At 36.7% G+C, this 27153-nt stretch overlaps 6 protein-coding genes across 8 annotated transcripts; 3 read left to right on the top strand and 3 right to left on the bottom strand.

Annotated features, from left to right (window-relative positions):
• Positions 1 to 7870: 7870 nt before the first annotated feature.
• On the top strand, positions 7871 to 11500 carry LOC108824558 (protein DA1-related 1). Of its 2 annotated transcripts, none has more exons than XM_057003660.1 (12): positions 7871 to 7874; positions 8812 to 8951; positions 9040 to 9145; positions 9219 to 9585; positions 9676 to 9796; positions 9869 to 9952; positions 10030 to 10149; positions 10230 to 10442; positions 10526 to 10588; positions 10675 to 10793; positions 10882 to 10940; positions 11032 to 11500. In XM_057003660.1, exons 2-12 carry the CDS (start codon positions 8835 to 8837, stop codon positions 11367 to 11369), a joined length of 1707 nt encoding a protein of 568 aa, XP_056859640.1. In that variant the 5' UTR covers positions 7871 to 7874; positions 8812 to 8834; the 3' UTR covers positions 11370 to 11500. The 2 variants fall into 2 exon arrangements, with proteins under 2 accessions (XP_056859640.1, XP_056859639.1); XM_057003659.1 differs by lacking the exon at positions 7871 to 7874 and adding an exon at positions 7991 to 8340.
• A 2341-nt stretch (positions 11501 to 13841) lies between these two features.
• Positions 13842 to 16267, top strand: LOC108839918 (probable vacuolar amino acid transporter YPQ1). Its single transcript, XM_018612697.2, has 11 exons — positions 13842 to 14122; positions 14230 to 14272; positions 14369 to 14395; positions 14537 to 14635; positions 14725 to 14837; positions 15018 to 15210; positions 15305 to 15406; positions 15495 to 15590; positions 15699 to 15719; positions 15805 to 15954; positions 16060 to 16267. Exons 1-11 carry the CDS (start codon positions 13896 to 13898, stop codon positions 16162 to 16164), a joined length of 1176 nt encoding a protein of 391 aa, XP_018468199.1. The 5' UTR covers positions 13842 to 13895; the 3' UTR covers positions 16165 to 16267.
• A 437-nt stretch (positions 16268 to 16704) lies between these two features.
• Positions 16705 to 18099, bottom strand: LOC108840747 (calcium uniporter protein 1, mitochondrial). Its single transcript, XM_018613576.2, has 2 exons — positions 17499 to 18099; positions 16705 to 17375 (listed from the first exon to the last, which is right to left on the bottom strand). The coding sequence occupies exons 1-2, from the start codon at positions 18027 to 18029 to the stop codon at positions 16917 to 16919; spliced, it is 990 nt and encodes a 329-aa protein (XP_018469078.1). The 5' UTR covers positions 18030 to 18099; the 3' UTR covers positions 16705 to 16916.
• A 2980-nt stretch (positions 18100 to 21079) lies between these two features.
• LOC108842107 (geranylgeranyl pyrophosphate synthase, chloroplastic/chromoplastic) lies at positions 21080 to 22531 on the bottom strand. Its single transcript, XM_018614920.2, has one exon. It carries the CDS (start codon positions 22334 to 22336, stop codon positions 21230 to 21232), a length of 1107 nt encoding a protein of 368 aa, XP_018470422.1. The 5' UTR covers positions 22337 to 22531; the 3' UTR covers positions 21080 to 21229.
• Positions 22532 to 23138: 607 nt separating this feature from the next.
• LOC130494573 (NEDD8-conjugating enzyme Ubc12) lies at positions 23139 to 24792 on the top strand. Of its 2 annotated transcripts, none has more exons than XM_057003656.1 (6): positions 23139 to 23297; positions 23648 to 23767; positions 23880 to 23988; positions 24098 to 24176; positions 24254 to 24370; positions 24445 to 24792. In XM_057003656.1, exons 2-6 carry the CDS (start codon positions 23653 to 23655, stop codon positions 24580 to 24582), a joined length of 558 nt encoding a protein of 185 aa, XP_056859636.1. In that variant the 5' UTR covers positions 23139 to 23297; positions 23648 to 23652; the 3' UTR covers positions 24583 to 24792. The 2 variants fall into 2 exon arrangements, with proteins under 2 accessions (XP_056859636.1, XP_056859635.1); XM_057003655.1 differs by having other exon boundaries at positions 23140 to 23297; positions 23642 to 23767.
• Positions 24745 to 26931, bottom strand: LOC130508261 (uncharacterized). The gene is made up of 5 exons (XM_057003653.1): positions 26664 to 26931; positions 26163 to 26460; positions 25734 to 26029; positions 25506 to 25669; positions 24745 to 25436 (listed from the first exon to the last, which is right to left on the bottom strand). The coding sequence occupies exons 1-5, from the start codon at positions 26762 to 26764 to the stop codon at positions 24835 to 24837; spliced, it is 1461 nt and encodes a 486-aa protein (XP_056859633.1). The 5' UTR covers positions 26765 to 26931; the 3' UTR covers positions 24745 to 24834.
• Positions 26932 to 27153: the final 222 nt, after the last annotated feature.

Below are 27153 nucleotides of genomic sequence, written 5' to 3'. Positions count from 1 at the left end.
CAGATCCGTTCTCCCTATCGCCTTGCTTGTCTCTCTGTGTTTGAAGCTTCCCAGAAACACCTTCGCTCGAGAGAAGCTCTATGTCTGGTGTGAGTCCTTTAGCCATGGAGTTACGGCGCGGTGGGTTCTGGCGGCGCTGTCGGAGGAGTCGGCGTTTTAGGGTTTTGGAGGCGGTCCCTTAAGCCGCTTCTAGAGTTGGCTGCGCGTGGAGGCGTGCGTCGGGTTTCTGTTCAGATCCGATCTTAGCTCTCTAGATCTGAGGTCCATGGTCTGCTCGTGGCGGCGAAGGCTGCGGTTCTTTCACCCTCTCCTTGGTGTCTCGGTAAGGGTGAGCTCTGTTTGACTTCGCCATTGGTGTTTCGGAGTTTTATCTAGCTCGATTGCGAGCTTAACCAAAGGCGATGGTGTGTACCTCTGCTTGAGGTGGTGGTTCGTGGCAGTTCCTGCGGCGTGATGTCAGCGTTGGTCGTCTATGGCCGCTCTGAGACGCTGCTGTGACCTCCCTCCTTTCCGGTTGTTCTCTTCCCGGCTCGTGTTTCAAGAGCCGACCTTTGAAGCTTCGTCGACTGGTTTCCTTGGTCTTTGCTTGTGTGCTTTTTTGGTTCGATTGCTCTGTTGTCACCGGTTGCAGTCTATGATAGTAGTAAGCTTACCGTTCTTAGGTTCTCTTAGACGGCGTTTGGCGATGATGCTCAAGGTTCAGTGTTGTCTGCGGATCTTGTTGGTATCATTGGTGGCTCCATCCGGTGTTTCGCACATCCCGATGCTGTGGCTTCCATTTGGTTTGCCCACAGTAGTGTTGTAGCACTAATGCTTATTTGCAGGTCTTCAAGCAGTTCATGTTCACGTGTAGCAGTCAATTCGTTCCCGTCTTCTTGCTTACCGCTATTGGTTAGGAGGTCTTCGTATCTCTAGGCCATTGCTGGTTAGGCGCTTTTGAAGATTGTATAGAGGGACTTCGAGCAATTTTCTTTGGGTATGTGTTCTATTTCCCTGCTTCATCAGTGTCTGTGCTTAATGACGGTGACGGCTATAAGATCTCGAAAAGTTCATCGAGAGTCAGCTACTCTGGAGACGTCACGGAATTCCCGGCATCCGAAAGGAGAACCTCACATTCTTGTGGTCAACGTCTAAGGGGAGAACGGCTTTAGATTCCTAAGGATTTTAAAAACAACTTGGCGGATTGTGCCGGGTTTAGTGGGCGGGCGAAACCTTGTTGTAATACATTGAATTGGGAGCTTTTGTTCTGATCGAACTTGTAACCCGAACTGATTGCCCGTTTACGGGATGATTTTAATATAATTATTTAAAAAAAAAAAAAAAAAAAAAAAAAAAAAAAATATATAAATAAGTTTTTTTTTTTTGATAAAAAACTTTCTATTATATATAAATAAGTTTTCTTAGCTTAAAGCTTTTACAACGACTCATAAAATAGGCTCATCTCCTCATATATAAGTTTGAATTATTGTCTTGTCAACATATCATTTGATTTCACGTCAATCAATCGGCGTCATATAAATTGCTATTCCTCATGAGTTTTTGAGTTGCCCGAGTCGTGCAACAATCTTTTTATTGAAAACCGTTTTGGAAATTTTTTTTGCGGCCTGTTAAATTAGGCGGTGAGGTCGAAACTAACAAAATATTTTAGAGTTATTAACACAAAAAAGCAGTTTTCATGTTTTTATTACAATATAAGGCAGTTTCAACTACTGAGGTAGTTTTTTCTAACTAAAACCAAAAAATAGTTAACTAAATTAATTCATGTGACCAAAATAGTTTTACACTTTGCAATTTGCATTATCTCTCTTCTCTCTATCTAATCATCACCACGTTTTTCTTTTCTCCAACTTGCATTATCTCTCTTTTCTCCTTCTTTTTCTCCTTCGTTTTCTTCCTCATTCATTCTCTATTTTTTTAGAAAATTCATATTTGATTCTTAAATTTTTTTTTTCAATTTTTTTTTTATGAAATCGTTTTCTCCATCACTCGATCTATCTTTTGAGATCTGTGAAGTTATAGTTTTGGGATATATGTTAGATGCCCAACATGTTCTAAAGTTGTGTACATTCATTAGTGTACATTTGTACAATAAAGGTTAATGTGTAAAGTTGTATATAGCTGTGTACATTCGTTAGTGTATATGTGTACATTCGTTAGTGTACATGTGTACATTCGCTAGTGTACATGTGTACATTCGTTATTGCTGAAAAACAAAAAATGGTGTTACGTGTGAGTGTTTATGCATCGGTGTACAAGTGGACAAAATTATTCAAGTGAATAATTGTACATGATAGTTATATTTGTATGTACACATGAACATCATTTGGTTGTACATCATTTGGTTGTACACATGTGTGAAGGGTGAGAGTTTTGTTTGTAAATGATACTCTTTGTATTGAGAATTGATTTTGATTTGTTTACATATAATGGAAAGTGATAATCGAGCTTTTACAACGAAGGCGGTGAGATGGAGAAGATGAAAATGGCGAGACAGAGGTGACGACGAGAAGTAAGCGACGAAGACGATGAAAAAAAGGAAGCGACGAAAACGATGACGAAAAGGAGGCGCTGAAGGAGTGACGAGAAGGATGCGACAAACACGGCGACAAGAAGGAGACAGATGACGAAGCAACATAGGAGACATGGCCGTAAAGAAAGGAAGTCGCGACGGATTGAAAGCTGATGATGGCTAAGATTCAAAGTGGCTTGGACATAAGAATTTGTGGGTCTGGGTTGCAGAAGAAAGAAGCTAGCCATGGTTGAACTCACCGCAACCATAGTCGTTAAAACCCTAAATTTGCCATCATCTTATTGGCCAACTCGTGGTTGTGTACACATTTGGATAAATGTGGTTATGTACATGTGTACAATCATGGTTATACAAACATGGTTGGTTACACATTTGGATAAACTTGGTTACATACATGTGTGCAATCGTGGTTATATACAATATTTTGTGTTTCCAAACTATTTTAATTTTATTTTAATTGTGATCTTGCATGCAATTGTGGTGCAATTTGTTTATATCTAAAGAACATATGAAGTGTACACATGTACACTTTGAAATAGATGTACATATGTACACTATGAGCACTTAGATGTGTGCATGTGTATATGTTTTTATGTGTATATGTGTATTTGGGTACATGTGTACATGTTTATGTGTGCATATGTGTACACGTGTACATGTTTATATGTGTTTATGTGCACATCTTAACTTGTGTACATTGTATATCATTAAATCAGAGAAAAATGTGTATCTGTAAATGTTTGGGACAAAATTGCGATTAATCAAAAATTAAGAGACCAAATCGCAGTAAGAAAAAAGTAAGATTAGTCATGTTCAACGATTGATCGTGAATGAATTCTGGTGTTATTCGCCGGTAGTCGCATAGTAGAAGTAGAGCACAACGGAGGAGAAGAAGACTTATACGGTGTTCTCACGGTGGTTTGGAGCTTTGATTATAGTGGATATGAGTTTCGATGTTGGCAGTGAATAAAAGAGTGAACGGAGACTTGAACTCGCTGCAACCATAGTCGTACAATTACACCACCATCAGAGATATAGCTTCACATATCTTAAAAGATAGATTGAATAATAAAAATACTGATTAAACATATGTTTTTTTAAAAAAAAAAATCTAAAGAAACAACATCCATTTTACAAAGAAAATTAAGAACCAAAGAAAAAAAAATAGAGAAGATAAAAAAGAAAGAAAAAAATGGGACCCATTTTATTTTGTTTGTTAAAAAAAACATGATTCAATTATGTAGAAATCAAATATAATATTTAATTAGATTAAATATCATTTAGTTAAAAACTTGTTCCGTTTGTTTATAACTATAAAGTGGTTTGGTGAAGAAAAACTGTCTTACTAGCACAAACTGCTCTGCAGTGTAATAAAAACTTAGAAACTGCCTTAAGCTGTAATTGTTTCAATATTTTATCGGTTCGTTAGTTTTGCTTTTCTGTGACCATCTATTTTTATGTGACATAAATTCTTTTCTTTCGTATTCTTGTGTTTTATTTTTCTACATGGGAATCAAAATCATGTCATGATTGCGGATGGATATGACAAAAAGTGGAGGCTAGCTGACAAATGTGTTCATTCTTAACTATATGTTTCGACTTGCTTAAAAGTACGTGATTATATATAAATACAATAAAAGTCTTGCAAAAATGCGAAAACACGAAGATTTTGTTTGTTTTTCATGTAAATTCGTCTATTTTTTACTGGTTGTGTAAAGGTGAATCGCTTTCAGGAAACTTAATAATACGATGTTAAGTGGTTAAAAATAGATAAGAAGGAGACAAATAGATTTGATTTTTATGTATGAGTAATGGGAGAGTGAGACCACAGAGAGAGTTGTGGAAATGGCAGCGATGGTCCCTTTTATTCCTTGTTCTTTTGGTGTCTAATTGTTCCTTTCATCTTTATTTTTTATTTTAGTTTATCTTATCTTCTCTTTTATTTTATTTAATAGACTATGATAATTTATCGCTTTTATTATGTTTTTATCATTGTCTTTTTAATACTGTTATTTTTGCAACTTCAGAGTGTGTAATTTTTGGTTAAAGGTGTGACTACAAGCTTACTAGCTTTTAGGTTTGCTTTTGTAAATTATCATTTATTTGTTCTTTAAATACAGACTTACGTATGCAACGTATGTGTCTCTATTAAAACCATCAAAATCTACGCATCATGGCTATCTTATTTGAAGTTTTGCTCACTACTATCTTAATTAGTGGGTTTGTTTTATCATTGTTCGAATAATTTAACTGCAAAACATCAAAAGACTTTTGATTAAAGATGGTATATTTATGCTTTGGCATGCATAGTCATGTACTAGGATAATGTAAGATTCTCACCAAAACACATCATGGACTAGTGTGACCAGTAACTAGAAATACATTTGGTATGTAGAATATAATTCTAGCATCAGGTTCAGAGTTAGTAACTGTAGATTACGGTCTAGCAAGAAGAAAAGGATGTCGATTGACGTCTGAGGTTATGGTTTTTAAGGAGTGACAGAAATCCATAAGCTGGTTGCCAAAACTTCCTTGTAGACAAAAAATATTGAAAAAAATAAATGAAAATGACTCTTGACTTTGCCATAAATTATTGAAATAAAAAAATATTTCAACATCTCAGCGAGTTAATTCATGTGCCAGGCATGACTATGACTAATAGTAAACGTAAGTTGTAACAATGTACGACTGTATAGAAAATGACTCTTGAATTTGCCAAAGAGAATATATTATTATTATTTTTAAATGATAACCTATAGAAAAGTTATATCTAAACGAAATAAATTAGATAATTCGTCTGGGATCTGAAATCACATACTCAAGAATGCAACGCTTTAAAATCGTATCAGCTCAAAATTACGTCCTTGTTTCCTGACTCCGAGAAGAAACCAAAAATTCAGAACAATCATATGATAAAAAGAGGGAAAATTCGAAGTAACGTTCTCTGTCGAGTCAACGAAACTTTCTTCACCAACATACAAATTAAATAAACCAAAAAATTCATCAATGAAAAAAATATCAAAAAAGCAAAAATGGTTTATCATGGAAGGTCCAAGGGACCAACATTCTCATGGTCTGCAGCCTCTCCATTCCCAATATTATATTTGCATTTGTTTGGATTTCAACAGTATAATATAAACCACATAAAAATATTACAATGAGAATTCATAATTATATCCTCGGCTAGTAACATATAACACCAATAATTACTTAGGACTATCTTTTAAGTTTAAGATCTCTTAAACGAAACTCATTCGGTTTATTTTTATAATGTTCATGCATGCATGAGGCTGTCGACAAAAGAAAAAGAGACTCGAGGCTTTGTTCACAGTTTCACATCTATAAAAATAGTCAAGAAACGCAGAACACATCTTAGTTTGATTGATTCACGTGGAAACCCCGGCAAGGGATGGCCACGGCCACGTGAGACTTGTGGTCCATGTGTCAATCTGCGACGTGTTTCATTTGCGTAAGCTTGACAGCCTGTTTCATCGATCATCAACTAGCTTCAAAAATCTTGTTCACTCCTTTTTTAGGTTTGGTCGATGAGAGGAGTAATATGAGAGATAAAAGTCTTATAAAAGAACAGTCGGTTTGTTTGTATGGTCTTCATATATGAGTTATTCTTGGGTTCACTCCCTAGGGTGAACCTAAAGGTTCACCAACCAATAGAAAATTGTCATTTTAGATTTAGTATCTTTTAATTAAGGAAACAAATAACTTGTTAAATTATATTATCTTTTCAAAATAAAATTTAAAAAATAAATAAAAATAGTATATAAAAATGAATTAAAAAAAATAATGTTGTCAACTAAACCCTAAACTCTAATCCTAAACCCTAAATCCTTGGGTAAACCCTAAACCCTTGGAAAAATACTAAACATGTTGTCAACAAAACACTAAACCCTAAACCCTAAATTCTAATCCTAAACCCTAAATCCTTGGGTAAACTCTAAACCCTTGGGTAAACTCTAACCCTTGGAAAAACAATAAACATTTGGATAAATTCTAAACTATAAATCTTAAACACTAAACTCTAAATCTTATAAATAAATATTTTTTAAAAATAATATTTTTTAGAACTATTGTTATTTTTATTTATTTAATCTTTTTATTTATTTTAAAAGCATAACATAATTTGGCAAATTATTTTGTTTCCTTAATTAAAAGATACTAGATTTAAAATGACAACTTCCTATTGGTTGGTGAACCTTTAGGTTCACCCTAGGGGGTGAACCTAAGAAAAAGTCTTCATATATAGTGTTACATGCGGCCCGATATTACTGACTTGTTTCGCCAACCCAAAACCTAAAAACCATTGTCTAGAACGTGTGTTTGATTGTAGGCCCAATTATATGTGGGCCTTAAGAAGCCTAGTTAAATTTTCATTACTTGGGTAAGTGATATCAAATGTAAGATGGCCACTGAATTTAAATCACGGTCAACGATGAGTTTATATTTGTGAATAAATCGGATTATTTTTAAGGCAGTTGATAACTTTGATGACAAATTGTAACAAATAAGTTTGTCTGTTGCAGGAATTTACTCATTGCTTGCGTAAGAAGTGAGTGGGATCACAACATAGAGAACGTCACTTAGCTCAACTACTACTAAATCAATCAGAATATATTATCAAAAGATAAAGAAAATCTCTATATATATTTGAAAAGGAATTCCAGAAATATATTTTTACCATTATTTGATTCTTATATTATAAATACCAGAATTATTATTTTGATGATTAGACAACAGATAATTATACAACGGAATTTTATACTTCTCAAAGAATTAAACTTTTATGTATGTAATATTAAACGCTCAATTTTTTTAATACAAGACGAGTTCAAAATTTTATTGATAGGTAACTACAGTTAAGTACCTAATTTCTGTATGGATCCGCTAAATACATTAACATACACGTTTTTATCCTTGTTTTTTTTCTCAAATTTGATTGATGATGTAACCTACCGAATACTCTTAACCCTTCTAATCAAATCAAATATCTCTCAACCACAAAATAAAATAATAATAATAATAATAGTACAGGAAAACCACAGTGTTCCAATTCATTAATCTCGCAATGGCGATGGATTGTCTATCATCCAGTTGAAATCATCCAAAGATATAATTATATTTCCATTTCATATGGTCGTATGTAATAATGCATTAGGTCGACCTAAATAAACTATTAGACGAACCTTTACCTACTTAACAATTTTCAAGTTGATGTTTTTCTTTGTCTGTATTTTGGTGTAACCATCCATGTTTATTTCAGATCAAATTGCTACAGAAGAAAGAAAGTAATTAGAGAGTCAAAGTTCATGCGTCAACAGTGCTAATGCTAGTAAACATCAACTCTTTCTCTCAATTTTTCAATACATTTGATTTTTTTTTTTGTGTACAAGTGTGCACCCCACTTGCTTGACCTTCTTAACCCAAATAACTTCATTTGTAACCATTCCCCCATCATCCCCTCTCTCTCTCTCTACATAAAGTTGTCACCTTTGAGTGTGTGCTAATGGAGATTATTCTATACTCATCATCCTTCTCTCTTTCTATCATCCCCTTCATTTAATAAAAACTTTCTTCACGCTTTTTAAGACAATTAACAGCCACGGGTCCTGAAAAGCTAAAGGCTTTTTTTGCTTCGAATTCAAGTGTCCCTTTACTTCCTCTCTCTGTTTCTTTTTTTTTGTTGTCAGAAAAGTTTTGATTTTTATAAGGTGATTGTGAGAAGTTAAAGAATCATGACTGTTGGGTTTTCTTTTCTGATCCGATTCTTAATCTAATCTCGTCAATTTTCTCTTCAGGTAAACTTGTGGTTTCTCTATGCTCTGTTCTTTAGAAAGCATAATGGGTATTTAGAATGATGAATGTCTCTGTTTCCCCTATGAGCTAGTTCGATTGTTTTGAGGAAGATTTGGATAAACCTCTGTTTTTTTTATCCTGGAATTTATTAGAAAAATGGATACTTTGTGTGTTGCTTTGTAATAAACTCTCCTTACTTTGATTTACTTAATTTCAATTCCAAAATCTTCAAGATTTGGTAACCCTTTTATTGATTCTGATGCAATCCTTCCTTATTTATACCTTTCTTTCAATTGCTGTTTTCCTGGACTATCAGTTTCTTTTTTGTTTACTGAAACCTTCCTTCTTTGTTGGATTTTGATTCTTTGTTATGTCTCAACTGCTTTGTTTGAATAAAAATAATTAAAAAGAAGCAATGGAGTTTCTTCTTGTCTTCTTTGGATACCTTAAGAAGAATGTGTTTGTCTTTGCAGGTAAGAGGTTGTTGTTGGTGACAATGGGGTGGCTTACTAAAATCCTTAAGGGCTCTAGCCGTAAGTATTCAGACGGTCAAGCTAACCGAAGATACAATAGAGAGGATAGGAGCAGCTTGGACACTCCTCGCTATTCTGCGGTATATATGAGAGACTTATCTTTTCATTCTTCTTCTTCTATCTTCTTTGTACCTTTTCATTCAGACATGACATTTTTGAGTACTACAGGAAGGATCTGATTTTGACAAAGAAGAAATTGAATGCGCCATTGCACTCTCCCTTTCTGAACAAGAACATGTGATTCCACAAGATGACAAAGGAAAGAAAGTTATCGGTAAGGTTTTATCTCTACTCTCTGAAAAGTTATGTGCAAATTTACCTTTGCTAAAAGCTGTGTTTTCTTTTAGAATACAAATCTGAAACCGAAGAAGATGAAGATGAAGATGAGGATGAAGATGACGATGAGGATGAAGAAGACGATGAGGAATACACGAGAGCTCAGGTGGAAGCAGCAGAAGAAGAGGAAAAGAAACTAGCTCAAGCTCAAATAGAGGAAGAAGAGAAACGAAGAGCTGAAGCTGAACTAGAGGAGTTAGAGAAGCAGCTTGCCAAAGCTAGACTAGAAGAGGAGGAAGCTAGGCGTGCCAAAGCTCAACTGGAGGAAGACGAGCAACTAGCAAAGGCTCTTCAAGAAAGCATGAATGCAGCAGGATCTCCTCCTCGATATGATTCCGGAAGTATGTTTCCATCATACCCATTCAGTGTCCCATCTCGGTAAATACTTCAAAGCCTACATCAACTTAGATTCGGAGACACTATCATTGCTTCATGAGTATTTATTCTTTTGTTTATTTGTTTTGGGAGGATATGCACTGGTTGCCGAGCTGAGATTGGACATGGAAGGTTCCTGAGTTGCATGGGTGGCGTTTGGCATCCTGAATGTTTTTGCTGCCATGCTTGTGATAAGCCAATCATAGACTATGAGGTTACCAAATATTACTAGATTTGTCTTGAATGAATCTTTGTAGAATAATACTAAACGTTTTGTTTTTTACAGTTCTCAATGTCAGGAAACAGGCCTTACCACAAACTATGTTACAAGGAGCAGCACCATCCAAAATGTGATGTTTGTCATAACTTTGTGAGTGATTCTCTCATTGATCTCTCTATTATGCAAACTAACTTTTGATACTAAAGCTTAAATTGAAACTCCTGTAGATTCCGACCAATCCAGCTGGTCTTATTGAGTACAGAGCACATCCCTTTTGGATGCAGAAGTATTGCCCTTCACATGAGCGTGATGGAACTCCTCGATGTTGTAGCTGTGAGAGAATGGAGGTGAGTTCCTATTTCGAAAACAATTTAAGTATCTCTCTTTCTGAAATGTGATGATGTTTTCTTGGCTCATATGGTTACAGCCGAAAGATACAAAGTATCTCATACTTGATGATGGTAGAAAACTCTGTCTTGAATGTCTAGACTCGGCCATTATGGACACTCATGAGTGCCAACCGTTGTATCTCGAGATACGTGAGTTCTACGAAGGCTTACACATGAAAGTGGAACAGCAGATTCCTATGCTCTTGGTGGAGAGATCAGCTTTAAACGAAGCTATGGAAGGAGAGAAACATGTAATTTGATCTTTTATGTATTGCTTACAATACATACACTCTTTTATTTCAACTCACTTGTCATATCTCATTTTTCCTTGCAGGGACATCATCACTTACCTGAAACCAGAGGACTCTGTTTGTCTGAAGAACAAACCGTCACAACAGTAAGGAAGCTACATTTTTGTTTAATTGTTATATATCCAACCACAAACCGTTTGTTTGAACCAGAGAATGTTGTTATTCATGTTAGGTGTTGAGGAGACCAAAGATTGGGGCAGGCTACAAGCTGATAGACATGATCACTGAGCCTTACAGGCTGGTGCGTCGCTGTGAAGTCACCGCTATTCTCATCTTATATGGACTTCCCCGGTAATAAAAAAATAATAAACACTTTTCAACACACTACTACTAAACCGAATCATTGTGTCTTGATGAGTTAGTATTACATTTGTAACAGTTTGTTAACTGGATCAATCCTAGCTCATGAGATGATGCATGCATGGCTTCGACTAAACGGTAATTTTCGAAGAACACAACTCCCTTCTCAGTAAAAGTAAAAAAAAAAGTTTCAAAATAGTTACTCTCTTTGATGTGTGTTTTTGAGTAGGGTATCCAAATCTTAGACCAGAAGTGGAAGAAGGGATATGTCAGGTTTTGGCTCACATGTGGTTGGAATCTGAGACTTATGCTGGCTCTACGTTGATAGATATTGCATCTTCTTCTTCTTCGACTTCATCATCATCAGCCGCTGTGGCGATTGCATCGTCCAAGAAAGGGGAGAGGTCTGATTTTGAGAAGAAACTTGGTGAGTTTTTCAAGCACCAGATAGAGTCAGATTCTTCATCTGCATACGGGGATGGGTTCAGGCAAGGTAACCAAGCTGTTCTTACCCATGGTCTGAAGCGAACCCTTGATCATATTCGCTTGACTGGTACATTTCCTTAAATGGGATCATTTGAACGATAAAGAGATAAACAAAAAGGATTTGCTATATAGTTTTTAGAGTATAAACTGAGAAAAATGGGTTAAAATGTATAGTTTCAAATACACATTTGAAGAGTCGTAAAGTTTCTACCTCCCAACTCCAATATACTTTTACTGCGTTTTAAAAGGCTTTATTACGGCCCACTAACTTTCACATTGTCAACAAGCAGCAAGGTTGGGTAGGAAATGATATGGACAAGTCAATTACATTTGTGTTATATTTCAAAATCTTTTTTCATCTGGTAGTTGGTATATATATATGTAGAAGCTGTGCTTCGGCTGGACCAAAATGGATAGAGAATAAGAGAATGGATAAACTTGTAATATCTACATCATCACTAGGTATTGTGGCTCTTCTCTTCCCTGAGAGGACAAAGGCCAAAAAGATCGAATGTGTAAATATCTTACTTGTCTGTAATCATGCAACCATGCTGCCATCTAACTTGTAGTGGATTCAATACAATTGATAAAAAATCATCAAAGCTCATCAAAGCTCATTAGTATTATTGCATTAAGTGAAGTTTTTAAGAATTCTTAATGATTAAACTGTGAAAGATTAAAGAAGATATTATCAACAAGTGATAGTGAAAGTGAGGAGGAACAAAGCCATAGTGAAGATGGGTATGAAGAATTGAAGATAGACATAAGAGATAAGAACCGAGGACAAACAAAAGAGTTAGGATGATATGATCACACGTGTACTCCACTCACTACTTGTCGCGGCGCCTCGTCGCCGTTTCTTTCTATATCTTCTAGACAATTTCAAAGTTTTCTTAATCTCATTATCATTATATTTTTATTTTATTTAATTGTTGGTAGATCACTCTCATTTAGAATTGTTGCTAAAGAATTGATCGTTAACGGTGACTTGTCGGTCGATCCAAAGTGGCGACATTACATAGCGTACTAAACTTTGCAACTGTTAAACTAGTCCTAGACGGCTATAAAACGTTCGTTCGTCTCAGATATGTTTTGGAACGATCGTAAATAATGACTTTTTAGTTGCAGGCCTGAGGCCTTGATGTTACAACAAATTTGAATATAACTTTACTGCCTCACATGAAGTATTATTGTTATAAATGATTCCAGTAGGCAATAGCAACGCCAGTAAAAATATCATTAAATTCTCTAGCCAGGGTTTATGAAAGATGTCATCATCATCTTAACATGATGCCACCACGCAGTCTACATGGCACCTTCAGTTTATTTTTCTAGGAAAATAATTATGGTAAGAAAACCTGGACCGTTCGTTTGATGCAGCCACAAAATTACAAATTTACAAAAGTTGACGGGGTTTCCAAAATCTATTACCAATAGGCAAGTAGTAATTATTTGGAATCTAATGAATGCTTTACAAATAAAAAGGGGAATGATAAAAAAAAAATAGTTTAACAGTAATTATAATCAACAGTCAAATGCTACTAGGTTAATTAAATAATAATGTTCGAAAAATTTACAGCATTTTTTTTCACTTTTAGAATGTCAACATCATGGAGTCTAGTCCAATTAATTTCTCGTACAGTTTTGGATTTCAATATTGCTAGTGGACAAGAACAACCAAACCGGATTAGATTTGGTTAAACTCAATTTGAGTTTTGAAACCGAGCAATTATGTACATATATACGTATTATGTGATTTTTTGAGAAACCAATCAAAATAATCAAAGGAGATTGATGTGCTCCAAAAAAAAAAACAAAGGAGGCGTTTTTCTTATTAATGAGATTACACTTTCTTGGAAATTATGCTTTAGTTCACGTAAATGTATATTCATGACTCAATCAAGTGTTGGAGAATCATGAAAAAGAATATACCTAACAAACGTACTACAAAGGTTGAAGATCTGAGATTCAGCAGAGCATCAAATATGTACAAGAGAATATGCTCATTGATCATATCCTCGACCGTTGCTCTCTCATACTTCAATTTTTGAAATTAATTTTGTATGTGCATGACATTATTATCTTTCCTTTGTCCTTGCGATGACAACATACCAACCACAATCTCATCAGGTCATTTTAGTTTAATGATATCATTCTTTCTAGCGATGTAGAGACGATTATTACTAATCTCTTGCATGTTTGGTTTAGGTTTTAAAAACGAGTATCGATCACATTATTATTAGCTCTTGACCTCCAACCACTAGAGAAAATTTTAGCTAATCCTTCTCAGCTCAATCTGGTAAAGCGATCAAAGTATTATAAAATTAAATTCGGAAAACATTTTTCTATAATAAAAAGTAAGCAGCTTAGATTTGGTGGCTGATTAAGATTAGATTCCCGCAGACCCGGTATACAAATCATCACGTATAAAAATATATGGTCCCCATATATGTGAATTAATATACGTAATATCGTTCTCTCCTATCTACTTTATACGATTTGTCATTTTCCTTACCCATAATCCTATAAAATAACCAAGAGAGATAGAAACATACACACAATTATATACATAAAGAGAGAGAGAGGTAGATAACACTTGAGAGAGAGATGGTGTATGCAGGTTACTGCTTGAAGGAGAAGAAGACATGTGTGAGATGGGTGGAGAGATACTTCGATGACTGTCTTTGTAACCTGAACGATGAAGTCTCGTTCTCACTTGGAATCGTTAGCCTTATCTGCTGGGGCGTGGCAGAGATTCCCCAGATCATTACCAACTTCCGTACAAAATCTAGTCATGGTGTCTCTCTATCTTTCCTCCTCGCTTGGGTCGCTGGGTCCGTACACTCCATAATCTTTAATTCTTATTATATATTTATGAACTCTAGCTCTGTCTAGCTATAACGTTAGTTATATCTTTACGACTTTTTAACAATCGGTGCAGTGATATCTTCAATCTCATCGGGTGTCTTCTTGAACCAGCTACCGTAAGTTGCACAACCATACTAATACCACTATAGTTTTGTTTAGATCTTAATTGTTGTTTTCTCACTTTGTCTTTTCCTTTTTTTTTATTGTTGTAGTTGCCGACTCAGTTCTACACAGCCTTGGTAAAATCGCTGTCTACTCGCCGCATAAACATCTGTCACCAAAAAGCTTATGTGTCATTTTCCTAAAATTGTACATGTCTTAATTTGTTGGACTTCTTAATTTAATTATAACTTTGTAGTTTTTCAACTTGTTCTTTATAGCTTTACACAGTGAGCACCGTGGTATTAGTGATCCAGACAGTTTACTACGACTATATCTACAGACTTTGTACACATGGACGCACCAAGATCTGTCAAAAGGTATTAATTATGTTAATTTAAAAATTAAACGCTAATACACTATTAGGTATATAATGTAATAATCTGATGCGGGTGTGAAATTATGTAAGGAGGAAGAGGATGAAGAGAAGAGGCCATTAAACCCACCGAAGACGATGGGATCTGCAATTTCCATCCCAGGAGAATCTTACAAAGCTTCTCCTCTGAGAGAGTTCTATTACACGTACGGATTAGAAAAAAATACCTTATTATTTAATTCACTTTAACTTGATTACGAGCTAAGTTAAAGTTTGTGACAAAATCAAATCATTTATGTATGCATGTTGATGATATTTCATTATATTGTGATAGGATGTGACACTTTACCTTGGTGCTGATTTTCAGGCGTGCTTATTTTTTTCAGGTCAGCGAGATCACTGGCCGGAAGCGGAACACCGCCTTTAAGAACGTCGTATTTTCGGGTGGCTAAGAGTGGACCTTCAGCCATGACAATAGATAGTGGTTCCTCCTCGGACGAAGACGAAGACGAGACAATGTTGACGCTTCCTGTTGTAACGGCTAAGACCATTACCCAACCAAGGCCAATCCCAAGACAGGTTTTTGGTTATTATTCTTCGTAATTATTAGAACTTCAAAATACTTTAGGCAAAAGGAACAATGATTGACACGTTTTGTAATTCTTCCTCTCAGACAGGTTTTGGAACGTTCTTAGCCGCATCTGTTAGCCTTCCGCTGCAGGTCAAAAGCCTAGCGGAAAAGTATGCACATGCTTCAAGCAGGCGGCTTCTAAATGTGTGTAACTGCTTAGATAATATTTAGTTATTTCTTTCTATTGCATAATTGAAATCATTTCAAAACAATATTTGTTGTCTCGGTATAGGAAAGAAGAGTTGAGCATAGCGCATTGGGACAATGGTTGGGATGGCTAATGGCAGCCATTTACATGGGTGGTCGCATCCCTCAGATCTGGCTAAACGTAAGTATTTTACAAGTTTTGATCGATCCATAATTTTCGATTTCTCTTTACTTATTGTTTATGATACTAATCTAATCTTGGGTCTGGATGATACTTTTATACAACTAGATCAAACGAGGAAGCGTGGAGGTATATATCTAAACCAGACAAATCATTCAACAAGCATTACAATTGTATATGATCTAATTAACAATATGTTTTTGATAATTGTCAGGGATTGAATCCACTCATGTTTATATTTGCGCTTGTAGCCAATGCAACATACGTTGGTAGTATTCTTGTAAGAACAACTGAATGGGATAGTATCAAAGCAAATCTCCCTTGGTTGCTTGATGCTATTGTCTGCGTCCTACTCGATCTATTTGTATCCTTTTTAACCATTTTCACAGCACAACTTTGAAAATGCCATTGCCATTTCCATTGGGTTTTATTTTGCTACCTTGATTCCAAAAAAAAAAAATCAAAACAGATCATATTGCAGTATATCTACTACAAGTATTGCAGCTCAAAAGGCGAAGAAGAAGAACATGGCTACGGAGACTATGTGGAAGCAAGCAAAACTTTGGTTTCGTGAATCACTCTTTGCGTTACAGTGATTTCTAAGTATTGATTCGAGGGTGTATGTCTGTCTACGAATCTATTTATATATGATAATCATAGTTCATTTAGCACCAAAAGAGGAGATATACATTCAATATAACCTTAAAATCAACAAAAATGTTCATAGAACGTAATATGTTAATCATTGAGAGAATATAACTCGAGAACTTTTGGTTCAAAATGTTCCATAGAACGTAATATGTTAATTATTGAGAGAATCAACATAAGAACTTTTGGTCCAAAATGTTCCAACCAGAGCAGAGGTGCTCTGCTGCTTCTACTCTATATATCAGACATATATACCACATAGTTAAAGAAGCTGACCACATGCATGCAGTATCTCAAGAACAAAACAGATCTCAACAAGATCAAGTGAAAAGAAATATAACGGAATATATTTCAGCATTACTGAGATTGTATATCCAATTTAAAATCAATAACCGTATATCCAATTTAAAAGATTTAAGAAATTCACACTTGAGAAATGAAAGTTCATATGCATGAAGATATTTGGTTGGAAAAAGTATATTATAGTTATAGTTTTTCCTAGTTTTTAATACATAAAACAACATTCAATATTCTATTCCTCTCCAAATGTTATATAAGCCGCACCTATTCGAATACATTTTCTCTTTAGTGACTATTCTTTCACGCAATTTTTGTTTGTTAATTTATCTTTCTCAGGTTAGGAAAGCGACACATCAAATCGAACAAGATGCCTCTTAGTTATGTAAAAGCTCCAAAAATCTTGGAAACAGCAGCTGAAGAAGGCTTTGGATTAAACATCTTCTTCAGCTCATCATACCTCCCCACATCAAAATTTTGAGATCTCATCAGTTTCCTCTGTTTCGCCTCAAACCTACTCTCGTAAAACCCTTCAAAGGACGGCTCTTTCGCTGTCCTGAGGAAAAATGCGTAACCCGCCATGAAATATACAGATGTGACGTAGAAACAGATTGGCTCCATGACGTCCCACGAGAGTTCCCAGAACGTTAGCCTCATGAAACCTGCGGTTTGGAGTATCAAGTAACCGAGACCAGCCCAAAGCTCTCTTCTCACCAACGAATGTGCTTTCTCGTCAATGACATTCTTTATACCTTCTAGCTCTTTCAGCTCCTTTCTTCTTGGGTCGTTTGGGTTACGGATCTGTGGTAAAGGAAGCAGGCCCTCGATAGATTTTGTTACCTGATCACACAAAAACATAAAACGTTTGGTAAAATAATTCATTGAAAAATAAATAAATAATAATTCATCAAAAACAGAGAACAACTAGTCCTAAACATCAAAATAAATGATTTTTAATTTTACCTGATCAGGTCTTAAGCAAACGTAATCACCCAAAACGATGACGTTTCCTGAATCATCAAGCATCTTAGCGATCCAAGGCCCTTGAGCAGGATCCAAACAAGAGTCATTGCAAAGACGAACGAACTCAGAGTAAGAGATCCAGCTCTTCCCGGTCTCCATCAGCTTCGTCTTCACCACCTCGATCTGCGCAGCTCTAAGCAGCTTCTTCGCGTCTTTCACAGTAAGAAGCCCCAACGCCTCCGTCTCCTCCTCCGCCGCTGCCGCGTATTTCATCGGAGGTAAGAGCCCGTCTAGTCGAATCCGGTCGTTTTCTCGAAGCTTCTCCCTCAGAGTCTCCCCAAACGGCATCTTCATGGTCGTATCCAACCACGACTCACCAGGCTCCGGATCAACGGTGGCTTCTCCTGGTTCTTTAGGAACCCTGGTTCGCACGGCTAACGAAGAAGACGAGATTCGACAGTTCATGAGACCTTGAGACGCCATTTTCGAAACGTTGAACGAACGATGCGACAAAAGCTTCCTCATCGCCATTGTTAAAATCAGAATAAAATAACAAAAAAAAATCGAAATTGAATTCGATGTAGTTTGAATATATGAATAGCTAAGCAAGAGCGCTTTATATAGGTTTCAACCAGAGTCTTCTCTGTTTACAATTTAGTTTGGTTTCTTGTCTTAAAACAATAAAATTTAATTAAACAAGTGGACCCCACTACACGTCAGCTGATATCTATCACCAGGCACCAGCAAATTCAATAGACGCTGCCTTTTTGTGAATACTTTAGGTTGTTTGCGACCGTCCACGTGGATTGATATTGGTTGGTGATAGCTTGCGGTGCCTCCGTAGCCGTCGGATCAATACATTTACGTTTTTTTAATGTATCTTAATAACTTCTTTGACTACAATGGAAACTCAACAGAATTAAAAATAAAGTCACGAACGTGTCGCCACATATTTCTGTTTTATCCTTTTTACATCTGATTTGTTAGTAGTCAATCTGTTTTGTTTTATGGTTTTAACTGAGTTAGAAGGAAACAAATCTTCTATTTATGTTATCTTCTAAAATTATAATGTTGAATGGGATAGTATTTATGATATATATATCTGCAAATTTGGTAACGTTGAAACAGCGACGTGTTGCCACATTTTTCATTTTATGGTTTACATTTACACCTCGGAAAGAAGATATACAATCAAAAGTTTATTATGGAATGTGTATATTCATATAGATTGTTACTCAGTAAATTTCAACACAACGACGTGTCTCCGCGTTTTCTGACTTATCTTCTTTTCATCTTCAAAGAGATCCAAGTTTTACTGAGACGATTAAATACAATTTTCTGCTCTTTTTGACCAAATGCTTAAATAATAAATACATATAAATGACGAGATACACATTTAATATCATAACCCTTTTGAGAACTCTTGTTAGACGAATATCAAAGTTAGATAAAAACATGAAATATATTATTTTGAGCAGGTAAGAATAAAAATCCATAAATTTTCACGCTGCATGTACCCAGGGCCGGTTCTGAGCAATGCATAATAAAACATTTGCTAGAGGCCCTCAAAAATTTTGAAAAAATTTACATAGACTCAAGCTCTAAAAAAATATTTTTAGACCCCCAAATTTATAAAAAAAAAAAGTTTTTACATAGAGATGGTTTCAAGCCTCCAAAATTTCAAGGCGGCCTGCATGTACCAACACCACAAGACAAGAGAATTTTTAAAGAATGGAAGCCAAAACCAATTTATACATAGATTTAATTTAGCCAAAATAAATGAAATAGGGAGCTTTGTACGGACTACGGACTATGGTAGGTCCGGTGCAATGATAGTCTCATCGTATATACTCTAAGGGGGTATATTCAATTAAGAGTTTGAAGTGATTTGTATAAAAATGATAAATCCACTGTTATTTAAACGTGGATTTTAAAAAACATTTTAAAATCTAGTGTTATTGAACTTGACATTTTATAAAACACTATGAAATCCACTGTTATTGAACAAAATTTAAGTTAGGGATTTTAGAGTGCTTTAAGTGTTTCTAGAGTTTTTGAAGAGAGTTGTTTAGTTATAAAATAAAAATACAAATCTCACTGTTTTAGATGAGATTCTAGAGTGTTTTAACAAAAATCACATCAAATTTTTTAATTCTCCTGCAATCATCTAAAAACTCATTAAAAATCAAATCACTTCAAATTTCAGATTCAATACACCCCCAAAGATTCGGGTCTAATAGACCATGATTGATGATTTCAACAAAAGTGTAGGCAAAAATATTTTTAACCGAAGTTGAGATTCTGGATAAATTGCAAAATGTTGAGTACTTGTAAGCTGTAACTTAGCACTTGCAAATAGAAATAGTAGTCTATGAAAAAATCAGAATGTTTTTTTTTTTGAAAAACGATAATGATGGTTGTACGTTTTTGTTTTTCTTTGATTCAAACTATACACAATAGTACACAATATCAAGTCTCTAACATTTAGATTAAACAAAACCGTTGTGTCAAGTGTCTTGTGTGACCGTGTACGTTACCCATTCATCATAATTGCGGTGTAACCCATGATACACTGTTTATTAGAAATGCAACGTTCAACACGGACAACATCGAAACACACGAAGGTGGTAATTACATCGTTCCTATAATGCGTCCAAAAAATAGTTGTTTTTAACGTCAAATTGGCGGTAGATACAATCGTTCTTCGAATACACGAAGGTGGACAGAAATAAGGAAAACAGAAAGGCTTTAGAAAGCAAATACTTCACTTCAGGTGTTCCTCAACGACGTTGGAAAGCAAATACTATGCTCTGCTATTCTGATGCAGCGTGGAAAGCAGCTTCTGGCGCAGGTGGAATGGGCTGGGTGTGTACAAATCAAGCAGGCCTTACTATTTTTGAAGGATCAACTTCAAAAGAGATGGTAGGATCAGCTTTGATAGCTGAAGCACTCGCGCTTAAGGCAGCCATGGAAGCTGCTATCTCCAAAGGTATACAGGATATGGTCTGTTTCTCAGATTTAAAGCTCCTGATTTCCCAAATCACAGAGAACAAGCCTGTGAATGAATTACAAGAGGTCCTCCATAACATATGTGTGTTGAGTAGATCCCTTTTATCAATCTCTTTTCTTTTTGTGCCTAGGCGCAGTAATGTAGTTGCTGATGGACTGGCTAAGGAGGCGTTGTCCTCTCTTTTGAACTCCTCCGGGAGATTGTAAACCCTTGAATTAAGTTGCTAATGAAGTTTGGTTTGATCAAAAAAAAAAAGAAAGGCTTTAGAAACCCAATATTTCGATTGAGATCTTGGGCTGTGAATAATACATGGGCTTGGGCTTTCCTGAGTACATTCTTTTCAAGGATGCTTTATTTGTTGACCTGAGTGGTTCCACGATGCAAAAACCACGACTTGGTCTTCTCGTACCTTTGACTTGGTCTTCTCGTACCTTTAAGATCTAATCTGAACAATTAACGGATCTAGTAGTAGATGAGAGAGATCCAACCGTATGCTTCTGTCCTATAAACACATTGTTCATCATCAACTTCATGCATTTGACTAAACTGTTACAGAAACTAGAATCACTGATCTCTTAAATATTAAATCTATAACATAGCAATCATACTAACACGCAAGAGATCTGTTTTAGCATCTCTCCAATATTTCTACAATTCGATCCGAAACAAGCCCAGATAGAGAATAATTCCGACAAGAACTAAAGAAAAAAGAACACACAACTCAGTTCTGTCTATTGGCAATGTAGTTAGCCAAAGCCAGCAAAGGAGCAACCTTGTCGGAATCAAACCCTAAAAGCTGATCACGTGCCTCTCTATTCAACTTCTCAGCGAACTCTCTCGATTTCTCCAAACCCATGAGTTTCGGATACGTCAACTTATCAGCAATCAAATCTTTCCCAGCGGTTTTCCCAAGCTCTTGAGACGATTTCGTGACGTCCAAGATATCATCAACCACCTGAAACAACAAACCGATACACCTCGCGAACTTCCTCAGCCTCTCGATCTCTTCGTCGCTCCCTCCACCAACGATCCCACCCAAAACCGCGGAAGCTTCAAGCAACGCCGCCGTTTTATGCAAATGTATATACTCCAGATGATCCAATCCGACGTCGTTTAGGTCCAAACCTTCGCTGCTTATATCCACCACCTGTCCAGCCACGAGCCCTTCCGTGCCGATGGCTTTCGCCAACTCCCCCACAGCTCTGACCACTCTCGCCGGAGAAACCTCCGAGCACGTGGCAGTTGCTAAATGCTCGAAGGCGAACGAGAGAAGCGCGTCTCCGGCCAAGACCGCCACGTCCTCGCCGAACACTTTGTGGTTCGTCGGCTTTCCGCGGCGGAGATCGTCGTCGTCCATACAAGGCAAGTCGTCGTGGATCAGCGACATGGTGTGGATCATCTCCACGGCGCAAGCCGCCGGCATGGCTAGAGACTCTTCCCCGCCGACGAGCTCGCACGCGGCGATGCAGAGGACGGGCCTGACGCGTTTGCCTCCGGCGAGGAGGGAGTAGCGCATCGCCTCGTGGATCTTGAGCGGCTCGCGGAGAGGCACGGCGGAGTCGAGGGCTCTGTTGACGGACTCGGCTTTGCGGAGGATGTAAGACATGAAATCGAAGGAGGAGGTGGTGGATTTGAGGTTGCTGTCTTCTTTGGTGACGAGGGAAGAGGAAACGGTGTACGAAACGGTGCGTTTTGGGGTGAGGGAGATGGGTTTAAGGGTGACGAGGGAATGAGATCTGGATCTGGGTGTTTTGGATTGGGTAATGATAGTTGAAGGGTGGTGATGGTGAAGAACCCATGGACCTAGAGGAGTCACTGAAGAAGCCATTGAACAATAATAATCTGCAAATTTCAGATTACAATTATAAAAAGAAAAAAAACTTGACTTATTTTATAAAAGAGTGGGGGAAAATTGGAGTCAATATCAAACGAGAGTTGGGTTGGCCATTAGTGTAATTCGGTAGAGGAAATAGATAGGGTTGTTGTGTGACGGAATGGGCGTCTAGTGGAGGTGGTGGTGGTGATGACGAATGTTTGATTATTAAAAAAAAAAGCACTTTTCTCTTTATTTTTTTGTTCCATTATTTAAATTATTTTGTAGGAAAAAACAATTGTCCGGTTGTGGATTTCCTTCAAAAAAATCAGCATAATCATTTCTTTTTGGTAAGAAAAAAAGCGTAAATATTTATTAAAATTTTGATTTTGGTGGGTACATAAATCTTTTAAGTAGATATATTCTAATCTTGGTAAAGAAAAAGATATATTATCATCTTGCAAAATAATAAAATACCTAGTTTAGAAAAACGTTTTTTAACATAAAGTCTTCAGAGGAATAAAAGAAAGTCCATGGAAAGAAGAAGAAATCTTCCATTTGAAGTGGTTTATCTTCTTTTTTGTTTACTTTCGACACGAAGATTAGTACTATACTGATAAATGGCATGGAACATGCAAACGCGTCACAAATCAGTTCTAGACTTATTATGATGAGTTAATGACAATGATTTTGACATCTGACTGTAAAGAACCGCCAAATTTTAGCTGTTAAAAAAAGAAAATCTACTAAATGGATAGATATTACGTGACTAATGGGCCTAATGGGTCTAAATGGACCGAGTTGTCGAATCAACGAAGACACAGTGAAGAGTGTGAGATTCTTTTTTTTTTTTCCAACTCCGCGTCGAGAAAAAGCTGTCAAATTCAACATTCTCTCTCGTGTTTAGCTTCCGAGAACGAGAATCCGGTGGGAGAGATCAGAGGGAGAATCGTCGGCGATCTTGAGCTCTCTAAAAGTAGATTAACTTTTGTCTTTGAAACAAAAACGTGTGTTTTCGGTTTTCGAGTTTTTTTTTGGGATCTTCAAGTCGTTCGATCTATTGTCTGAAACTCTCTTACAAAACAATCTGACTGTTCCCGCTTCTTCGAATCCACAATTGTTTTTTTTTTTGTTCCAAGTTCGCTTAGGAGTTAGTTAGTTGCAGCTTTGATGTTAAGTTCTTATGATGAACCAAAAAATAAAAATCATTACTTTATGTGTTTTCTAGTCAAAAGTTTCTAATTTTCAATCTAGTGCTTTAAATCATCACTTAAGATATATATAAAATGGATCGTTCATTTCTTTTGATTTTTTGGTCAGAAACAGAAGCAATGATTGGGTTGTTTAAAGTAAAGGAGAAGCAAAGAGAACAAGCTCAGAATGCTAGCAGAGGCGGAGGAGCTTCTGTCAAGAAGCAATCTGCTGGTGAACTTCGTCTTCACAAAGGTATCTATCTTTATATATATTCCTTTTCATCTTTCTTTGATTTGTTTTTTTTTTGCATTCTTTTCTCTTCTTAACGTTTCAGTTTTTTTTTTTCAAATTTTGATTGGTGTAGATATATCAGAGTTGAATCTTCCAAGCTCGTGTACGATATCATTTCCTAATGGCAAAGATGATTTGATGAACTTTGAAGTCTCCATTAAACCTGATGATGGTTACTACCAGTTAAGTTAGAGTCTTTCTTTCTTTTTTGCATGATCATATCATGCTCACACTTAAAACGGTTAGAATAGGAAACTCATTTGTTTTCTTTCTTTATGAAATAATATACAGCAATGGTACATTTGTTTTCACGTTCCAAGTGTCTCCTGTGTATCCTCACGAAGCTCCTAAAGTTAAATGCAAAACCAAGGTAGTAGGATTTTAGCAATATGGATCCTCTTTCTTTTGCATTTGCTTTATTAGCTCCATCTTTACTCCCTGTTTTAGGTTTATCATCCCAATATCGATTTGGAAGGAAACGTCTGCCTCAACATCTTGCGTGAAGACTGGAAACCTGTTCTTAACATCAACACTGTTATCTATGGACTCTTCCATCTTTTCACGGTAATAAATTAATATGCCCTGATACATACAGAGCTTACTGTTTCTCCTAAACTGAGTGTTGTTTATTTACACAGGAACCCAACTCTGAAGATCCTTTGAACCATGACGCAGCACAAGTTTTAAGGGATAACCCAAAGCTGTTTGAGACCAATGTCCGTAGAGCCATGACTGGTGGCTATGTTGGTCAGACCTTTTTCCCGCGCTGCATCTAACAAAAGCTCTGGTTCCTTCTTCTTAAAGCAAAAAGATAAGAACTGGAACTACCCCACCCTTTATCCGCCCTTGTATCTCTTATTCTCAGAGGACACACTTGCTTGTTTGTTTGCTTCTGTAATATCACATTCTGCTTAAGCTCTGAGAGTTCGACAAAGGAATTGTATAACATTCTGTTCTATTTGATTAGATCTCGGTATCAATGTTTATACTGTGGTGGTATTTGAAAGAATCAAAACATAAGCGAAAACTCAGATCATTTCAATATCTTTATAACTAGCAGTCTTCGCGTTCTCTCGATCTTTCTTGAAAACGAAATGCAGAGGCGTGTAAGAGAGACAACATAGACCAAAGGGAACAGCCATCATGGACAAAAGCCCCTTGGAGAGAGCCTCAGCTTCACGCACAGACGAGCCTTTCAAAGGATCAATACCTTTCGAGTCATACCCAAACATCTTCTCAGACAAGATCCCAACCAAAGGCGCAGCAAAGGAGGAGAAAGATCCTTCGAAAGCCCGGTCAAACGCGTAGATCATCGTCCGGTGCTTAGGAGGGACGACTTCAGCAAACATCGGCGCGTTAACGGCTGAGCCGCACCAGCTTATGGTGAGACCCATCAAGAAGAGAGTGACGGAGAATATCAAGTAGCTATCTCTGCTCTGTGGGATTGCTTTCAGAAGGATGATTGAGAATGGGATCCCCATGAAGGCACTGAACTGCGCACACATCACTCTACCTGAGTTTGGATAAATCCGTGACATCTTATCAGCGATGATGCCTCCCATCAAGGTTCCTATAGCGCATCCAGTCGCAAACACCCCAAGCAAAGCTGCTGTCTGGTTATGATCAAACCCTAAAAAAACAAAACAACAGTAAGCTTTCTTGACAAGTAATGTAGTTTCACAAGGCTTGGTTCATTTACCAATAAGCTCAAACCACATTGTGAAGAAAACCATTGCAGTCCAAGGTAATGAACCAACGATTCCTTGCAAGACAATGATCTGGAACGTCCTTACTTTAACAACCGACTTTGTAGCTGCCCATGAATCATTCCAAACCGATATCTTATGAACCATTAGTTCCTCTCTACACAAAAAAAAAATAGTTTGTGAGAAATAAGTTCACTAGTTTTGAGGTTCTGTTTTATTACCGTTCAATGTGCTTCCTGGGGTCAACCACAAAGAGGAAAACTAGTAACCCAATCACAGCACTAAGCGTTGCCATCATGATGAAAGCACAACGCCATCCAGGTACCCCCCAAAACTCAGAACCGGCCATAACCGTTGCTACAACACCTCCTCCGATACCACCAATAGTACCAATGAGATTCAACAAACCGAAACCAGCTCCTCTGGTACCATCCTTATAGCTATCTGCAATAAACGACTGAAGCGCCGGTATAACAATAGCTAATCCAAACCCATTCACTGCTCTCCACAAAGCAACCTAACATAACATAACCATTAAACAAAACTTTATACAACTTTAAAGAACCATTAAACAAATATTTATACAACTTTAAAGAACCATTAAAGAAAACTTTATAAGAATCTTTAGAAACAGATATTAAGGGATTTACCTGAATGAAGTAGTTGCTAGCTCCAACAGCAGCAGTTGAGAGAGCCCAACAGAGAGTGCCTATGGCAAGAACAATGGGACGATCGTAGGTAATGACGAGAACTCCTGCTAACGGGGAAGCGAGTCCTTGAACAAAGTTTCTAACGAATGTTAAGTAGCCTAAATCTGATGGTCCTGCGTTAAATGCTTCACTCACTTCTTTGTAAACCGAAGGCAGTAGATTCTCGTCTGCTCGCTCCATGATCGCAGCTAAGTTTATGAGAATCAGTGATATCGAAACTCCTAAAAACTTTCCTGTTCTGTAATTAAAAAAAACAGAGGAAAAGTTGGAGACTTTCAACTCTTGCAAGATTCAGAACCAGACAGACAATGAAACAGTTTAACCATTCAATCGATAAAACAAATCTAAGAGACGATCTACGAACAGTAAAGTGTAAATCTATTCACAATCGAAGAAGACAAAACTGGAAAGGTATGAAAAAGTCAAAAGAAAGGAGCTAACTTTATCTTCATGTTGTTAGTACGGAGATTGCGAGAAAACAGAGACCGGATGAATCCGAGAACTGTGGGGACGTAACCGGAGCGAGTTCGAGCACGACCCATCAACAAAAAAAATTAAAACTTGACCTCCCGTTTAACCGAAACTGGAGCTTGGCTGCTTATCTATATTATCGGATCTTAAATTTAAGACACCAGTCGTTTTTGGATATTAGTGATTTGATTATTATTGAATGTTTTTTTTCCTATTAACTATGTATTTCAAAGATAGTATGATACTGATCATGGATTGTAATTAAAGGATTAATTTTTACTAGTAAAAAAGATTATCAGTGTTGGCACGTAATGGTAGTTGAGTGGGTGGATCGTTACAGGGAGGAGCATGCTTACACGAATCTGCACTATTTTTCGGATGTCAATAGATTGTGACGTATATACTAATGAGAAAGTAGATTATGAAGTAGATTCTAAAAAAAAATTATGAAGTAAAATAC

This window comes from Raphanus sativus, chromosome 2 (assembly GCF_000801105.2).
Source record: "Raphanus sativus cultivar WK10039 chromosome 2, ASM80110v3, whole genome shotgun sequence".
Lineage (NCBI taxonomy): Eukaryota > Viridiplantae > Streptophyta > Magnoliopsida > Brassicales > Brassicaceae > Raphanus > Raphanus sativus.
Note: the sequence above shows the minus strand (reverse complement) of the source record. Positions and strands in the feature narration are given on the sequence as shown.

Bases quoted from the DNA above. Each gene is read 5' to 3' on its own strand.
- LOC108824558 (XM_057003660.1), top strand. From the start codon at position 8,835: ATGGGGTGGCTTACTAAAATCCTTAAGGGCTCTAGCCGTAAGTATTCA. The intron at 9,586-9,675 runs GTAAATACTTCA...TTGTTTTGGGAG, and splicing joins CCATTCAGTGTCCCATCTCG to GATATGCACTGGTTGCCGAG. The intron at 10,589-10,674 runs GTAAGGAAGCTA...TATTCATGTTAG, and splicing joins AAGAACAAACCGTCACAACA to GTGTTGAGGAGACCAAAGAT.
- LOC108839918 (XM_018612697.2), top strand. From the start codon at position 13,896: ATGGTGTATGCAGGTTACTGCTTGAAGGAGAAGAAGACATGTGTGAGA. The intron at 15,591-15,698 runs GTAAGTATTTTA...TTATACAACTAG, and splicing joins TCCCTCAGATCTGGCTAAAC to ATCAAACGAGGAAGCGTGGA. The intron at 15,720-15,804 runs GTATATATCTAA...GATAATTGTCAG, and splicing joins TCAAACGAGGAAGCGTGGAG to GGATTGAATCCACTCATGTT.
- LOC108840747 (XM_018613576.2), bottom strand. From the start codon at position 18,029: ATGGCGATGAGGAAGCTTTTGTCGCATCGTTCGTTCAACGTTTCGAAA. The intron at 17,376-17,498 runs GTAAAATTAAAA...TTGTGTGATCAG, and splicing joins TTTGCTTAAGACCTGATCAG to GTAACAAAATCTATCGAGGG.
- LOC108842107 (XM_018614920.2), bottom strand. From the start codon at position 22,336: ATGGCTTCTTCAGTGACTCCTCTAGGTCCATGGGTTCTTCACCATCAC.
- LOC130494573 (XM_057003656.1), top strand. From the start codon at position 23,653: ATGATTGGGTTGTTTAAAGTAAAGGAGAAGCAAAGAGAACAAGCTCAG. The intron at 23,989-24,097 runs GTTAAGTTAGAG...AATAATATACAG, and splicing joins CCTGATGATGGTTACTACCA to CAATGGTACATTTGTTTTCA. The intron at 24,371-24,444 runs GTAATAAATTAA...TTATTTACACAG, and splicing joins GACTCTTCCATCTTTTCACG to GAACCCAACTCTGAAGATCC.
- LOC130508261 (XM_057003653.1), bottom strand. From the start codon at position 26,764: ATGGGTCGTGCTCGAACTCGCTCCGGTTACGTCCCCACAGTTCTCGGA. The intron at 26,030-26,162 runs GTAAATCCCTTA...ATGTTATGTTAG, and splicing joins CTAGCAACTACTTCATTCAG to GTTGCTTTGTGGAGAGCAGT. The intron at 25,437-25,505 runs GTAAATGAACCA...TTGTTTTTTTAG, and splicing joins AATGTGGTTTGAGCTTATTG to GGTTTGATCATAACCAGACA.